The sequence below is a fragment of the Amblyraja radiata genome, chromosome 23, assembly GCF_010909765.2.
Source record: "Amblyraja radiata isolate CabotCenter1 chromosome 23, sAmbRad1.1.pri, whole genome shotgun sequence".
In the NCBI taxonomy this organism is placed as follows: domain Eukaryota; kingdom Metazoa; phylum Chordata; class Chondrichthyes; order Rajiformes; family Rajidae; genus Amblyraja; species Amblyraja radiata.
Window position 1 is genome coordinate 32800307 of NC_045978.1, and position 17160 is coordinate 32817466.

The 17160-nt window shown below is 45.6% G+C and overlaps 1 protein-coding gene and 1 pseudogene across 1 annotated transcript; both read left to right on the forward strand.

The window, feature by feature from the left end:
* The first annotated feature begins 530 nt into the window (after window positions 1-530).
* On the forward strand, window positions 531-6609 carry LOC116986447 (phosphoenolpyruvate carboxykinase, cytosolic [GTP]-like). The gene is made up of 9 exons (XM_033041991.1): window positions 531-669; window positions 1168-1421; window positions 2319-2500; window positions 2885-3088; window positions 3213-3400; window positions 3554-3716; window positions 3859-4215; window positions 4564-4659; window positions 5395-6609. Exons 2-9 carry the CDS (start codon window positions 1198-1200, stop codon window positions 5847-5849), a joined length of 1869 nt encoding a protein of 622 aa, XP_032897882.1. The 5' UTR covers window positions 531-669; window positions 1168-1197; the 3' UTR covers window positions 5850-6609.
* Window positions 6610-14377: 7768 nt separating this feature from the next.
* On the forward strand, window positions 14378-14474 carry LOC116986543 (annotated as a pseudogene).
* Window positions 14475-17160: the final 2686 nt, after the last annotated feature.

The window sequence follows — 17160 nt, forward strand, 5'->3', positions numbered from 1 at the left end:
TGAATTGAATCTACGCCTGATTCGAGCCCCCAACTCCTAGCCTATCAGCAGGTAACAATAGTGATCATAAATCAACAATTCAGCTCCGGAGGTGTGCCTGCCTGTGCTAAGATCTCATTGGAAGGTCAGCTGCTGCAATGTTCCTGTGGGAACAACATATGTCATAAATCGCAATCAGCATTTTCTGGTTCAAAAAACAATCCACATAGTTGCCTCAGAGTTGGTCCAAAGTCCGACACTAGAATGTTCAGTAACTTGCCTACCTCAGCTTTAACGGGGGGAAAAAATACATTTTAACAAATATCGATCACTGTTTGCTGAAAGACGTTATTGGCTGGATTATGTATTAAAGTATGTCACGACGTGAGCTTGTGCACACTTCAAACCTATTGACGACTGGTTGTTCGAACAGTTGTTAAAAGTACAAATTCTGTCACTGGATTACGTATTAACTGCGTTCTCAGTGAGGTGGGTTCACTATCAGTGACGTACATGACAAGCCCCCTTATTGGGAGTAATTGGTGGAGGGGCTTGGCTAATTCTGTATTTAAAGACACAGGCAATCCAATGAAAGATCATCAGATACCTGAAGAACTTCAGAGTTAAGGTTGCTTGGAAGAAAAAAACATCTATAATCAAACTGACTGGAAGGCAGATTCAGCAAGCAAAGTAAGTGATTTTCAGTGTTTATTGGAATAGATGCCACTGAGAATAGAAGACACAAGAAATTGAAAATGTTAGAATCTTGAGCAAACACAAGTGCTGGAGGAAGGTCTGAAGAAGGATTTTGACCAGAAATGTCATCTATCCATTTCTCCACAGATGCTGCCTGATGCACTTAGTTCCTCCAGCACTTTGTGTTTTGCTATTGAGAATAGATGTTTTTTTCCAGTTGAGACTCATAACGTTATTTTTATTGCAGCATACCTTTGTAAATAACTGAATTATTTATTATTTCTATCTATGTGGTGTTCCTTTTTTTCTTTTAAAGCAAACTGAGACTACTTATTGTGTTTCTTAGCATTGTCTGATACTTATTCTACATACAACAATCATGCATTGAGACAATATCACTTTAAATCTCTATAATAATGTGTGTGCAATGCTTTAATTTTCTTCACGTGTTCACATTAACAGTTTGTCATAATCATTCATTGTTGTTTGCAGGTTGCTAACGATCTTCTTAGTGGAGACGATATGGCACCCCAGTTCCAGTCTCAGACCTTGGGCGCTGTGAAAGTGGTCTATGGGGATCTGAGCGAGTTAAGTCCTAGTGTGAGAGACTTTGTGGAAGAAAGTGCGAAGCTGTGCCAGCCAGCCAGCATCCACATCTGTGATGGAAGCGAGGAGGAGAACAGGCAGATTCTGGCCCTGATGGAGGAACAAGGAATGATCAAACGCTTACACAAGTACCAGAACTGGTGAGCAGTTTTCTCCCATGTGGTTTGTAACATTGTTGTTAGTCTGTTTAATTAGTCTATTTTGACTATTTTACCATTGTAATGTTCTTTGTACAAACCATGTTCTCGGGGTATCTAAACCTAAATTTTAGTAGTTACTTAAGTTATGATGTCGGATGGAAGCTGCATACCCAAATCTCGTTGCACTTATGTGCAATGACAATAAAATACATTATTATTATTATTATTATTGTTTTTTTTGGCAGTGTATAACAAATTTAGCCATACCATATTTACTTTAACTGTTGAATATCAGACGTGATGCTCGAATGTTACACATAGTGCGAAGCATGCATGCTGTGCTACCAGTGTGGTGCTTCTATCACCTCTCCAGCTCCTTGCTGGGTCTCACTGAGATTGCTAGACCCCCAAATGAACTGCCCAGAACTTCATATCATCACACTTGTCATGGTAGAATGGGTAGAGATCTAGCTCCTGCACAGAGCTTTAAAGTGATATGGAAGATAATGTCAGTTCATTAATGAATATTCATTGATGCCAAACAGATATCAAATGTCAGCATGGCTGGTCCTTGCAGCAAGAAGCAGAACATGGTTCCAGTAAAATTTCAGTGATGCTACACAGCACCATGCACAGGTTTAGATGGAATACACATTGTATAACGTTCTCTGCCCATCTCCCTTAGTAGTTTACACCACACATGCATTATATTCAACATAAAGTCTCCGACTTTGCAGAATTGTCCTGTGCACTTTGACCAATCGGTACCAGAACTCTGCAGTCGTTGTGAACGCTGCACATTGCAACGGTGCGGCGGTGAGGCTGTCAGTGTGGGCAGTGACTGACCTAAAGGAGGAGTCACCACCTCTCGTTCTCATCACCTTTTATCACCTCCAGCTGGCTGGCTCGCACCGACCCCAAGGATGTCGCTCGTGTGGAGAGTCAAACGGTGATTGTGACCCCTGAACAGCGGGATACCGTTCCCATAGCGAAGAACGGACAGAGCCAGCTGGGCCGATGGCTGTCCGAGAAGGAATTTGAGAAGGCCTTCACCGCACGATTCCCAGAGTGTATGAAAGGTAAAAGGCGTTGATTCAATCTGTAATATCTCCCAACTACTCCTTTATGTTGACTAGTTGCGCTGGCATTTGGCCACCTCTCCCAACACTCAAATTACCTAAGGTGGTTCCAGATCTACACCGCGGAGCTAGGATCCCTGCAGCTGACAATCACAGACATTGCAAACAAATTTCCTGCGAACGCTCTTTGGACATATTAGTGGGATCTTTGCCAAATTGCACAGTGTAGCTTGTACATATATAGGAATGCTACCATATTTGACAGTGTAGAGGTACAATAATTAAAATTTAAACTCTCCTTAACATTTTGGTAATAAGGCATTCTCCAGTGAGCTTCTGCTCCAGCAGTGCCCATGGACTGACCTCCTTGCTTTGAATCTTCAGGCCGTACGATGTACCTGATCCCGTTCAGCATGGGGCCCGTGGAGTCGCCTCTGAGCAAGTTTGGCGTCCAGCTCACGGACTCGCCCTACGTTGTAGCCAGCATGAGGATCATGACTCGTATGGGAGCGGCTGTGCTGGAGGCGCTGGGCAGCGGCCAGTTTGTGAAGTGTCTCCACTCGGTGGGCTGTCCTCTACCACTGAAGAGTAAGTGTGGTCCTGCTGTTTGAACGGCTTGTGCTGTGTGGATGATGGGGGAAGGGGTTGTTGTGTACTTTGAGGCAGAAACTTTGTACTGGGCCTGTGGTGACAATCTCCGTCTTGCTTGCAGAGCCACTGGTCAATAACTGGGCCTGCAACCCGGAGCTCATCCTGGTCGCCCACATTCCTCAGCGCATGGAGATCACTTCATACGGGAGTGGCTACGGCGGCAACTCGCTGCTGGGGAAGAAATGCTTTGCCCTGCGCATTGCGTCGAGGATGGCCAGGGACGAGGGCTGGCTGGCTGAACACATGCTGGTGAGTAGAGAGGGGGGGAGTAGAGAGGGGGGGAGGAGGAGGGGGGGCTGCTCCTTGTGGAGCCACGGCTGGAGGGTTAGTCAGCAGCTGCAGATTATCAGTAACCTGGCTTTGCTCCCAGCGTCTGACCGGCCTCTCCCCTTCCTTCCACAGATCATGGGTGTGACCAACCCCAAAGGCCAGAAGAAGTACATTGCTGCCGCTTTCCCCAGCGCTTGTGGCAAAACTAACATGGCCATGATGAAGCCCACACTGCCTGGCTGGAAGGTCGAGTGTGTGGGAGATGACATCGCCTGGATGAAGTTTGATGAGCAAGGTTTGTGGGTTTTGACAAATCTCCACAGTTGAAATCAAATGAAACAAAATATTGAGGAAATTGTCGAATTTATTCCAAGCCTTGTGCCTGGCATGAGAATGGATAACCCTGTTAACAAAGATCATCCTGCTCCTCTCCACAGGAATCCTGAGGGCAATCAACCCAGAGAACGGCTTTTTCGGTGTTGCCCCCGGGACATCTGTGAAAACCAACCCAAACGCTATGAAAACCATTCATGAGAACACCATTTTCACCAACGTGGCAGAGACCAGTGATGGTGGTGTTTACTGGGAAGGAATCGACGAAACCCTTCCTCCCCACATCACAGTGACTTCCTGGAGGAACAAAAGGTGGACGCCAGAAGATGGGGAACCTTGTTCACATCCCAACTCCAGGTTCTGCTCTCCTGCCAGCCAGTGTCCAATCATGGACCCAAACTGGGAGTCTCCCGATGGCGTTCCCATTGAAGCAATTATCTTTGGAGGGCGGAGGCCGAGAGGTATGGAAGTGTATTCTGTAAAGGAGCACTCACAAGCATTAGACGGTCCGTGTGCGGGTTAATGACAATGTACTGAACCACTGCTCAATGTGCTGAGGAGCCCCCACTGCAGTCAAGTAGTAAATGGCTGGAATTGTAAGCTCTTAAATCAATCAATTGAACTGCATGAGATTATAGTCGTTACACAGTTCTCACACATAATAATGTAGCATGCTACTGATGTGTGTCACTTATACAATCCCTATGATTAGCAGGGCAGTTACTGATAGCTCCCCTATCCTACAATCTAGAGGGCAGTAGGTTTTCTTCCCAATATGTACAATTTCATATTGATATCTGTCCCTCCAGGTGTCCCTCTGGTGTATGAAGCGTTCAACTGGCAGCACGGAGTTTTCATCGGAGCAGCCATGAGATCCGAGGCTACAGCTGCAGCTGAGCACAAAGGTACGAGACGATATGATAGAACTTGATTTATCCCAGGAGGAAAATTGATTTGCCAACAGTCATGAATACAAGATACATGTAACAGAAAACATAAAATTAAAGTGCTGAGTGGAAAAGATTGGGGATGTGCAAAGATTATGGATGGGGGGTGGGGGAGAGGAGGAGGGGAGTCCGTCTACCCCACGACAGAAGCGGGAGGTATTGTACATTTTGATAGCATAAGAGTGAGACTGGGACAGGGAGTACAATGAGTCGAGTGTGGGGAGTCCAGTGAGACCCATGACAGTGTACAGTTCAGTCAGACAGAGAACACCACAGCATTGTAGCGCTGTTGTTACAGACAGACGGAAGGTGAGCAACAGTCAATTCACAATCCAGTAGTCTGCAGTACAGGAGGGTTATAACATTGCAACATGTAATGCAGAGCAGAATGAAATCATTTAGAAATTTAAAAAAAGTTAAATTGGTCGTGAAATACAATAATGTAGTGGCACAGAGCACAATAACAATGGAGGAGAACATGCACTAACATTGAAATATATGTTGGGAAGTGTATGCCAGGAACATGGAGCTTTGTTCAACATGAGACAGGGAGCTTTACCCTCACATTTGAATCCAGGACAAAGGTTGTGGCATGCTGGGGTTTGTTTCCATAAGTAACATCCCATTAGTCCCGTGATTCCCGTGAGCCTCTCGGTACCAGTTTTTTACGCCTCCTCTCTCGTTCTTCTTCAGGTAAGGTCATCATGCACGACCCTTTTGCCATGAGGCCTTTCTTCGGTTACAACTTTGGCAAGTACCTGTCGCACTGGCTCAGCATGGAGCACAGGCCCCAGTGCAGACTTCCCAAGATCTTCCACGTCAACTGGTTTCGCAAGGACAAGCAGAACAACTACCTGTGGCCCGGCTTTGGTGAGAACTCGCGGGTCCTGGAGTGGATGTTCCGTAGGATCGAGGGAGAGGACTGCGCCAAGCTCTCTCCCCTTGGCCTCATCCCCACTGATGGTGCCCTGAACCTGGAGGGCCTGAACAATGTGAACATGGAGGAGCTCTTCAGTGTCGAGAAGGAGTTCTGGGAAGAGGAAGTAAGAGAGATCAGGAGATACTTTAATGAGCAAGTCAGTAACGACCTTCCCAGTGATGTGGCCAATCAGCTGGTGCAGTTAGAGCAGAGAATAAGTCGCCTGTAACCAGGGCCTGCCAACAGGACTATGGGCAGTAGCCATGATCAGTTCCCACAAAATGGCCTCCAGTTGGTAAACATCAGTGTTTATTATGATTGTGAGTTAAATTCTCACACACATGCAATAATATTAGTGAGCTGTGTCTACTAACAGGTTTAGGTGAAAACTGGTGTTTCTAGAGTGGGCATTTACAATAATATTTAGTAGCGTAGACCTCTTGCTTATGTCTATTTGTATTTTGTACTCTAATACATAGCCAACATGAATTAACAAGGTCTGTGAATGCAGAGTCTGGCTGTGGGAATCCATGGCTCAGAATATGTTAGAGAACCATCTGCAGCCCACATGAAGGAAGCAGGACTTGAACCGGCCATTCTGAGCTGTTCTGAGTCTGTATTAATGTTCCTGCTGGAACTTTTGGGAGAGGTGACCTGTCCTGTGAACAGCAGGCAGCAAGGTCCTTTTAACGGGACAATTCTAATTTTAGTTTTGTTCAATTGTGGTCATTAATTTATCGGTGAGGTACAGTCAGCACCCTGATACCACTGCCTCACTGATCAATGACCTTTGATAATACCACATGTAGAAACTCAGCCCATCATCAGTGGTTGACAGTGTGAAAGCATAGAGAGTTCATCTGTTCAAACTATAACTTATTTTTCTACAACTGATTTTGACTGAACTTGCATTATAATGCAGTGTGTTTCAAAAAAAAATGATTGTAGAGTTGTGTGGTGTTAAAAAATAAACTGTTTTGTTATGTTCTCTACATTTTGAATTTTATTTCACTGCATAATTCTCTGGGGTGCTATTTTTATTGTTGGGGGGTGGGGGGGATATGGGCATCAGTGGAAGGACTAGCATTTATTATCCGTCCCTAATTGCCCTGGAGTAGGTTATAGTGAACCACAACTTTAACCCGCTGCTGGTTTTTTGGTGAAGATGCCCCACGGTGCTGTTGGAAAGTGAGTCCCAGGATTTAGACTCAATACAATGTAGTAAAGGCAATATATTCCCAAATCAGCATGGTGTAATACTTGGAAAATATGCAACTGTCAATGCTGAAAATATTCAGGTTAGACAGCATATGTAGAGAAAGAAATGGAATTAATGTTTCAGATTGGTGACCTTTCATAATTCGTTGCATTTTCTGTTATTAGTCCTGCTTAAAAGCTCCCTGATCCTAAAGAAAAACTGGACAAAACTCCCAGGATATTTACAATCTTTAATTTAGTAGATATTTAGATTAAAAGAAAATCAAACTCACACGTACGTAAACAATTCATAATACGTGGTCCCGTTTCTTAAACAATTCACCATAGGTGGCCTAGTTTCCTGAATGTCCGTGTTATTGAAATGGGAGGATGGCAAGAACTCCCGATAGCTTCATACATATAAAAGCGTTGCCCGGGCTTGCTACTCTCCTAGTTTTGGCGATACTGGGAAGGTAAGTGAGTCGCCGACATCTTCCACAAGATGTAGCAGACAGCCCTTCTTCACCAGCAGAAGATCGGAAATTAATCCTTAGTAAACGAGAGGTCCATTCTAGAGTCTGATAACAGCAGGGAGGATGCTGTTCTTGAATCTGGAGGTATGTATTTTCAAGCCTTTGCATCTTCTGCCGAGTAAGTGAGGGGAGAAGAATGAATGACTAGGGGGAAAGTGGTCCATGATAATGTCGGCTGCTTTCCCAAGGCAGCATTATGTACAGATAGAGTGGTATTAAGGTGGGTCGTTCGCTTGACGGACTGGGCAGCATCAACAATTCTCTTCAGTTTCTTGCGATCCTGGGCTGAGCAGTTGCACACCAGGCTGTGAAGCATCCTGATAGTATGCTTTCTATGGAGTAGATACCGATGAGAATCATTGGCCATATTTTGCTGGAACCACTTAGTTCCAATGGTGCCCCGGTAGAATGGTAGTCAATCTATATCAAGAGGAAAACAGTTGCACAAAGATTGAAGATGTACCTTGCGTGAATAAAGCTAGTTGTGTTTGTTGGAGATCCATCTTCCCACGACATCACTGCAGGAGTTCCTCTGGGGAGTGAACTCAGCCTAATTATCTTCCTCTGCTTCATCAATTGTCTTCCATCCATTGGGAAGTCCACCTCCTGCTTAGGTGCAGGAGTAGGCCATTCGGCCCTTCGAGCCATCACCGCCATTCAATGTGATCATGGCTGATCATCCCCAATCAGTATCCCGTTCCTGTCTTCTCCCCATATCTGCTATTTTAAGAGCCCTATCTAGCTCTCTCTTGAAAGCATCCAGAGAACCTGCCTTCATCGCCCTGAGAATTCCACAGACTCACCACTCTGAGAAAAAGTGTTTCCTCGTCTCCGTTCTAAATGGCTTACTCATTCTTAAACTGTGGCCCCTGGTTCTGAACTCCCCCAACATCGGGAACATGTTTCCTGCCTCTAGTGTGTCCAAGCTCTTAACAATCTCATATGTTTCAATGAGATACCCTCTCATCCTTCTAAACTCCAGAGTGTACAAGCCCTTAGTTAGTGTACAATTCATGATTTCACCTGCAAAATGCTCCCACACATCTATGGAAATGGTGGCTCATAACTTCACTGCAGCTAATTTCACCTTGCTCTGTTCTGGCTGACTCCAGCAAACCCACAAGTAATTTCTGATCCTTTTAAATTGGCAGAAGTAACTACAAGTCTTTGTCAAGGTCGAGGGCTTGCCTCCCTTGGAGAGGATTAGATGACAGTATTACTTTGGCATCGCTAAGGTTCTAAACCACAGTGAACTGTACTTCCATGACAGGTTCCCACTGGAAACATCCCCCTGCATCATGTAAGGCCTGTATAATGTGACTAGTGAAGATGGCTAAAGTTGCTGGGCGAGAATCCACAAATAGGGCAGTAGTGATGAACAGACCAGGTTGAAAAAAGATGTTATTAAGCTCTGCACCTCTCCTGCTAATGCCTCTCGATCGGACATACCGGGTAATCAATGACCCCCCTTCCCCCAGGGGTACTAGCAGTGGCCTTCTGAGAGCAACAGCTGCAAACCCACAAGTGCGTACAGGGTTAACAGTGGCCCCCTCAAAACAGTGGTGGCCATTTGAGTAAAGAAGCTGCAAAACTGGGGCTGGTTCTTGCCCGGCCCATTGGACGAGCCACATCAAATTATGACGTTGCTACATGGCAGGGTTAATCCATGTCATCTAGTGACAAGAGGTCAATACGTGTGGATGAACGAGTGATCAATGAAGGACTAACTTAATCAATAAACCCCAACAAAAGCTGATTTTGCCCACAAGATCGGCCAAATAACGACCATAACATCTTGGATCAACACCGGGACCACTCCCATGCTGCCTGCCAGAAAACATGGTGGAGCTGGATAGACAATAACACACGAGGCACTTTAAACACTCGAAATATGCTCTTGTGAGTGTTTCTAATAGTACGAGTAACAGGTTTCTCCCTGCACTTCAGATCAGCTAACCAGTCATGGTCCTCATGTGTCTTGATTCTGCATACCTGCTATAGTGTCATAATGAACAAGCCCTTCAGCACAAAATGTGTGTGATAAGCATGATGCCATCTGCCTGCATGTGGTCTGTATCCCTTCATCCCCTGCCTGTTCACATGCCTCTTAAATATTACTATTGTATCAGCTATCACCACCACCCGTGGCAAAAAACGTGCCTCATACATCTTTAGACTTTCCCCATCTTACCTTAGATCTACGCCCTCTCGTATTTGACATTTCTACCCTAGGAATAAGGTTCTGACTATCTACCCCCCTCATAATTTTAGATATTTCTATCAAGGTATACCTCAACCTCCGATATTCCAGAGAAAACACCCTCTCCTTACAACTCATACTCTCCAATCAAAGCCACATCCTAATAAACCACCTCTGCACCCTCACCATAACCTTCCTGTAATATGATTTCCAGAATTGCACACACTATTCCAAATGTGGTTTCAACAAAGTTTTATAAATCTGCAACTTGTCTCTGCAACTTGTATCTTCAGTGTCCCGACTGATAAAAAAAAATAAGTAGACCTACGCCTGCTTTACCATTCAATCCACTTGCATTCCAAATTTCAGGAAGCTATGGACTTCGACCCCAAGAACCAAGTCAAGAGCGTTTTATCGTCATGTGTCCCAAAACAGAACAATGACATTTTTACTTGCAGCTGCATAACAGATGTGAAACATAGTACTCAGGAGACACCATAATAAACAAAAAAATAAATTCAATATATAAAACACAAACAATATAGTGCAACGAAAGAAACAAATGAAACAATATCCCAAGTCCCTAGTGCAATCAAGGCAGTTTGTACTTTGGAGTTTAGTTGGAGATCTTAGTGTTCAATGATGGTGTTGGGAAGAAACTGCTCCTGAAACCGAATGTTGCTGTTTTCAGGCTCCTATACCTTCTTCTTGATAGCAGGAGTGTGGCCAGGGTGGCGTGGGTCCTTGATGACGCTGGCTGCAATTTTGAGGCAGCGCTTTCTCTAGATCCCTTTGATGGTGGGGAGGTCAGTACCCATGATGGACTGGGTAGTGTTCACTACTTTTTGCAATCTTCATTCCTGGGCGTTTGACTTGTTGAACCAGGCTACGATGCGACCAGTCAATATGCCCACTACTATATACCTGTAGAAGTTCAAGAGAGTATTTCTCGACATAACCAGGATCCTTTTGTACATCAAAGCTCCTAAATCATGCCATTTACTGTATATCCTCTTACGTTTTATCTCCCAAAGGATAACACCACACTCTTGTCAGGATTAAACTCCATCTGCCATTTCTTTGCCCATATTTCCAAAAATCTAACCACCTGTACCCTTTGACAATCTTCCTCACTACTCACAAATTTTCCACTTATCAGGTTGTCCATAAACGTACAAGCTCCTTCTACAAGCTCTCTGCCTTCCCCATCTCCATTTTCATCCATATCATTTAACGGTCCACAAACAACAGATGGACCAGTACTGATCCCTGCAGAACATGATTGGTATCAGAACTTCAGCCAGAATAACATCCATCCTTAGGGTCTCATAAGGCCTAGCCACTTTTCAATCCAATCTGAGTCTCCGTAGATCCCTTGAACCTTGGATCATCTGGGACCTTGGCTAAAGTGCACAACATCCCCTGTCCTTCCTTTACCAATCACTTTGGTCATCTCAAAATAATTAAATTTGTGAGACATAACCTTCCCTGCACAAACCTCTACTGACTATCCCGAATAGGTTCAGACTTTTTCAGATGTGAGTAAAACCTATCCAGAATAATATTTTTCCTACTGTTAGGTTCACCAGCCTGCAAATTTCCTGCTTTGGCCCAAGTGTTCTTCTTAAGAAAAGTAACATCAGCTGTTTTCCAGCCCTCTGGGACCTCACTATTGTCAACTGAGTGTCGTGTGATGATTGCCATCACCCTGTGTGCTCAGTGCGTGCATAAATGACACACACAGAACCATCTCCATTTGTGCACCACACCTGGTATAAAATCCTGATTGATTTTAAGCTGCAATTGAATCATTTGGCAGAAAGCAACATGTGCTAGGTGATTGAATTTGACGTTTCTAGACTGATGTGTTATTTCCATGGCTTTATGCTGCAGAATGTCAGTGCTAAAATTCTCATGTACCGATACACAAAGGTCCCTCCGAAATAATGTTTTGAGTGGACTTTGAGGCTTTGGCATAGAGCCATACCAATAAAGATCAGAACCCGCTGGTATTTGCCAAGGCCATTGGGTGCCAGATTCACACTCGATGACCCTAATGTTACAGACACTAGAAATGGAATTACAACATATCCCTCACCTTTATTGTGTGCAACATACTCCACCGGGTGGCATCGTACAATGGCTGCCTCGTCAACAGTGTCTTGTCCCTTTCTCTCTTTGTTGTTTTTTTAGTCTGTAGTTAAATGTTGTTTTAGTGTATCTTTAGTTTTGTATTGTGTGGGGGATGGAGGGGGTTGGGGGAAACCTTTTTTATCTCTTTCCTTGAAGGAGATGCGACTTTTTCCTTATCGTATCTCCGTCTGCACTGCGGCCTAATCTCGTGGAGCTGGCAGCCTCTTGCTGGGGATCAACCTTGGGAGCTCCAACCTGCGGATTTAACAGCTCGCAGTTGGCGGTCCCTTTGCCAGGGATCGACCTCGGAAGCTCCAACCACGGGAACCTGCGGAATTCAACATCGTGGAGCTCGCGGTCCCCGGTTAGGGACCGGCTTCGGGAGCTTCAATCCAGAGGAGCTTCGACCATCCCGATCACGTGAGTTTCGATCGTCCCAAGGCGGGAGCTTCGATCGCCGGCTGCAGGAGCTTCAATCGCCTCCACTGCGGTTGGTCCGACTCCCCCAACTGCGGGAGAAAAGGAGGAAGGAAGATAAGACTTTATTGCCTTCCATCACAGTGAGGAATGTGGAGGAGCCGCTGTGGTGGATGTTTATGTTAAATCTTTGTGGTTGCATGTTTTGTTGCTTTTTTGCTATGACTGTATGGCAAATCAAATTCCTCGTATGATTTACATACTTGTTTTGTTTTCATACTTGGCTAATAAAATCAATTACAATTACAATTACAATTATGCTGACAGACGACACTGAGATTCACTTTCTACGGAAATCTGAAGGCTTGTAAGAAAGCAGAGACAGTTGTGATTCCAAAGAGCAATTATTTTCCAAAGATGGAGAGCAGACAAGAAGAAGAGAACAGACGGAGTGGACTGGGTTACAAAGAGGGAATGGGCCAAGGGCAAATAAAGGCCATGGGAAGACTTGCAAGCAGGGAAAATGACATTTCTCTTCCTACCAGTAGTTATTGGAGTGCAGGAGCAACATTGGTCTATGACTGGTAGACTGATGGAGAATTTGGAATGAAGATGATTTTTAGATTGCAGATTAGCTAGGTTAGCTCTGATTACAGACTGGGGGGAGAATAATCTGACGCAGATACATGACTAGGTCTCAATTAAACCCAGCCTATTTTATGTGTGAGGGTAATCATGGCCCAAGTTAGTAATTGAAGTTAGTTCTTGGTTTTGGTAATTGAAAGATTGAGATTTAATCCTAATTGGTGAACGAGTGAGAGTTAATTTAGTGCTGGTTAGTTAGTAAAGGTTAATCATAATTTTACTTCGGAGTCACGTGAGTGATTCCGTGAAGTAGCCCCGCCAGTCCGCATGCAAGTCATTACGTCGTTCGCATGGCGAAGCACCGGACGGGCAGGCGAGTCGCTCCTGCCAGCGGTAAGTTTAAACCTACAGGTAAGTTTTACTTCTTACCAGGTTGTGTTTTTCTTGCAGGAACCTCTTCAGAGGCGGTATCACCAGGGTGCCGACTGAGAGCACCGTGGCTACTCCTGTGGGGTGGAAAAGCCATTAAAAAGTAAGGCCCGTGGACTCCGATGAGTCGGGCCAGGAGGATTCCCTTCCCACTAGAAGCGACGTCTGTGGACGTCTGGCAAAGATGGAGCACCTGATGGAGAGGATGCTCCATCACGACTTGCTCCAGGAGGAGCTTTATATCCGTGGGTCACCCCATGGGCACGGGGCTACTTGGGGGCCCATGGCAGCAGCACCTGTAGAAGGGCTGCATAATGTCACCTTCATGGAGGAGGTGAGCTTACCGGGGCAGTTTTGTTCTGACCCTGAGGTTGGAGGTATTGCAGAGCAGCATACCCCAAGGCATGGAAGCCAAGAAACAGGGGTGCCAGGCATGGCATCGAAATTCACCATACCAACTGGGACTGGTGAGCCAATAAAAAGAATATCAGGGCTGTCTGGAAAGAGCTCCTGATGGAGAAGATGCTCCAGCACGATATGCTCCAGCAAGAGGAGCTTTATATCCGGGGGTCTCCTCGGGGGCACGTGGCAGCAGCACCTATAGAAGGGCTGCATGATGTCTCCCTCTTGGAGGAGGTGAGCACACGGAGTCAGTTTTGTTCTGACTCCGAGATCGGAGGTATAGCCGGTGAGCATACCACGAGGCAGGAGCCTGCGGCAGCAACTGTTCAGGGCTGTCTACGAATCTCCCTCTCTGTGGAGGGGAGTGCGAGTGGTCAGTGTAACTGACTTCAAATTCTAAAGTATGTCCGTGGAACGTACTGGAGCACATGCGTATGGATTCAAGGGAGTCCTCGCAAACGAAGGTGGCAGAATACCGGGAAGGGGCCAGAGTTCCCCTCATGCTATAAGTGCCGGGAATCAACAGCGCTATCAGGGGTGACATTAAAGACCAGCCGCCGAATCTTCTCTTCAGGTAAGACCTATTCAACAGGTAAAACCTGGATGAGGAAGCAAAAGCTGTCGGACCAATCGAGGCACCAATGACGAGCAAAGCTTCATCGTTGCGGCGACAACACACCCCACGCCTCCATTGGCAGTAAGCAGTTCACTGAAGTTGGTAGCAGCATGGAAGCTGGGTCTTCAAGCCGAGGCCTAAGTCGGGCTCAGGGACCATCTACGGGACTATGGGACCATCTACAAGTTGGTAATATTTACACTTGTTTTTGTACAAATGATAATGATAACATGTGTTTAGTTTATGTGTTGTATGAAAGTAGCATTCCCCTTGATAAGGATGGAATGGGCCCTAGTGGCCTTACAACACACAAATGGTTGTGGCATCTAACCATGTAAAACTGCACAATACTAGGGTTCCAAGCACAGAATTGGGCCAGATTTGTCTTTACAGGCAAGCTCAGAATTATGTCCAGAGTTGTCTTTCGAGGCAGGCTCAGTATTATGGCCAGGATTGGCTTTCGGGACAGGCTCGGAAATCGGGCCAGAGTTGTTGCTCGAGCAGGTACGGAATTCGCAGGCGTGGCCTGTTCATTGTGAAAAAGATGCAGAATGGTGTTTAACTCGCATGTGCAGTATAGATAGAGCTCTAGGGGCTAGCGGAGTCAAGGGATATGGGGAGAAGGCAGGCACGGATTATTGATAGGGGACGGTCAGCCATGATCACAATGAATGGCGGTGCTGGCTCGAAGGGCCGAATGACTTCCTCCTGCACCTATTTTCTATGTTTCTATCTTTCATATCAAAAACTGTTTTAGGAAGCCAGACTTGGTGTCGACAGGTGGGTCACATGGGCAGAAGCTTCCTGGGGCTTCTTCAGAGGTCCAGACTTACTGGAGCCAACTAGGTCACATGGGTCTCCAGCACCTTGCAATGTATTGTCACTATCAGTGAAGCCCAGTTTCTCACAGGTGCCTGCCATTTCCAAAGTACCCAAACCCCTGCATATTAACACCCTCATCCTCCTGCGATCCAAAGAATAGTCCCAGTCTGCTCAACCTCTCCCTTTAGGTTCAGACCCTCGAGTCCTGGCAACATCCTCGTAAATCCTCTCTGTACCCTTTCCAACTTGACAATATCTTTCTTGTACCATGTGCCCAGAACTGAACACAATATGCTAAATACAACTGCACCAATGTCCTATAAAACAGCAACATGACCTTCCAACCTCTATACTCAATCCAGACTGATGAAGGCCAAAGTGCCAAAATCCTTTTTGACCACCCCATCGCTCTGTGATGCCACTTTCAAGGAACTATGTACCTACACTCCTAGATCCCTCTGCTCTACAACACTCCCCATAGCCCTACCATTCACTGTGTAAGTCCTGCCCATGTTAAACTTTCCAAAATGCAACACCTTCCAGTCAAATAAATATTGAAAAATAAAATAGAAAATGCTGGAAACACTCAACAGATCAGGCAACACCTTTGGAAAGAGAAACAGTCATATTCTAGGTCTAAACCCCTTGGTCAGATGCTGACCAATCTGTCCAGCATTTTCTGTTTTCCTCCAATGTTTTGGTGAGTTGGCCATGACCTTTGAACTGTGACACTGCAAAACTGCAAAGAATTGCCCTGTTTCATCAGGGAAGGAATGCTGGTATGAACCAAAGAGCAAGTTTTCACTTCCTCCCATGATCAGTTCATATACAGATCAGGAGACAAGGGAATGAGTGATAGATGTGTACGTGAGGGTCCAACCTAGCCCTGGTTACTGACTGGGGACGTGTAATCTACCCCTGGTTACTAGCCAGGCTAGTCCGGATAAATAACTCGGTGTCAATTAAACCCAGTCTATTTTATGTGTGGGGTTAATCATGGCCCAGGTTAGTAATTGAAGCTGGTTTTGGTTTTGGTAATTGAATGATTGAGGTTTAACCCTGACTCTGGTTGTTGAACGAATGAGGGGTAATCTGGTCATGGTTAGTTAGTAAGGGTTAATCCTGATTTTAATGAATGACTGTGCTAATTCTGACCCAGGCCAATGAATGAGCAATAGTCAATCTAGACCCCTGGTTGGTGAGTGAGTGAATGGTTAATCCACACTTGGTTAGTGAGTGAGTGAGTGTGCTACTCTGACCTTGATTGGTCTATGAGGGATAATCTAGCCCAGGTTAGTAAATTAGGTACATCTAACCCTGATTAGTGTGATGGTTAAATGGCCATGGTTAGTGAGTGGGATTAATCTGGCCCTGGTTAGTGAGTGAGATTAATCTGGCCCTGGTTAGTGAGTGGGATTAATCTGGCCCTGGTTAGTGAGTGAGGGTTAATCTGGCCCTGGTTAGTGAGTGAGGGTTAATCTTGAGTCTGGCACACACTGGACAATGGACCTTGGCTGTATTCCCTGCAGCCACTGTTCATGCATCTCTAAAGCTGTCTGCAGACCCACAAGGCAGCTGAATAGTCCCTTGGGACAAGTTTCAAAGGCAAGACGGGTGTGGTGTGAGGGAGGAGCAGAGAAGGGTTCGTGACAGGAGACCTGACCCTCAGGAACCTCCAGAGAGAGATGCCCCCTGCTTCTGGCTGCCCCTGGAATAACAAATCCAGAGGGTGTTTTTCCGACTATCACAAAGATCTGTGACTGTGTGTAGCCCGCACTCCTGCTAGGCGCCCACGCCAGGACTTCCCTGCCAGGAAGACCTTTTGTCATCATTTTGGCCCTCATATCTGAGGAAAGATGTGCTGCCGTTTTGAGAGGTTTACGAAAATCATCCCGGGGGTGATTGGGTTAACATATGATGAGCGTTTGACGGCATTGGGCCTGTACTCACTGAAGGATGAGGGGACACCTTGTTGAAACTTACTGAATAATGAAAGGCCTGGATAGAGTGGATGTGGAGAGGATGTTTCCATTAGTGGATGAGTCTTGAACCAGAGGGCATAGCAGAATAAAAATACCTACCTTTAGAAAGGAGGTTAGGAGGAATTCCTTTTGTCAGTGGGTGGTGAATCAGTGGAATTCATTGATAAATTCTTGATTCCTAAGGGTGTCAGAGGTTATGGTGAGAAGGCAGGAGAATAGGGTTG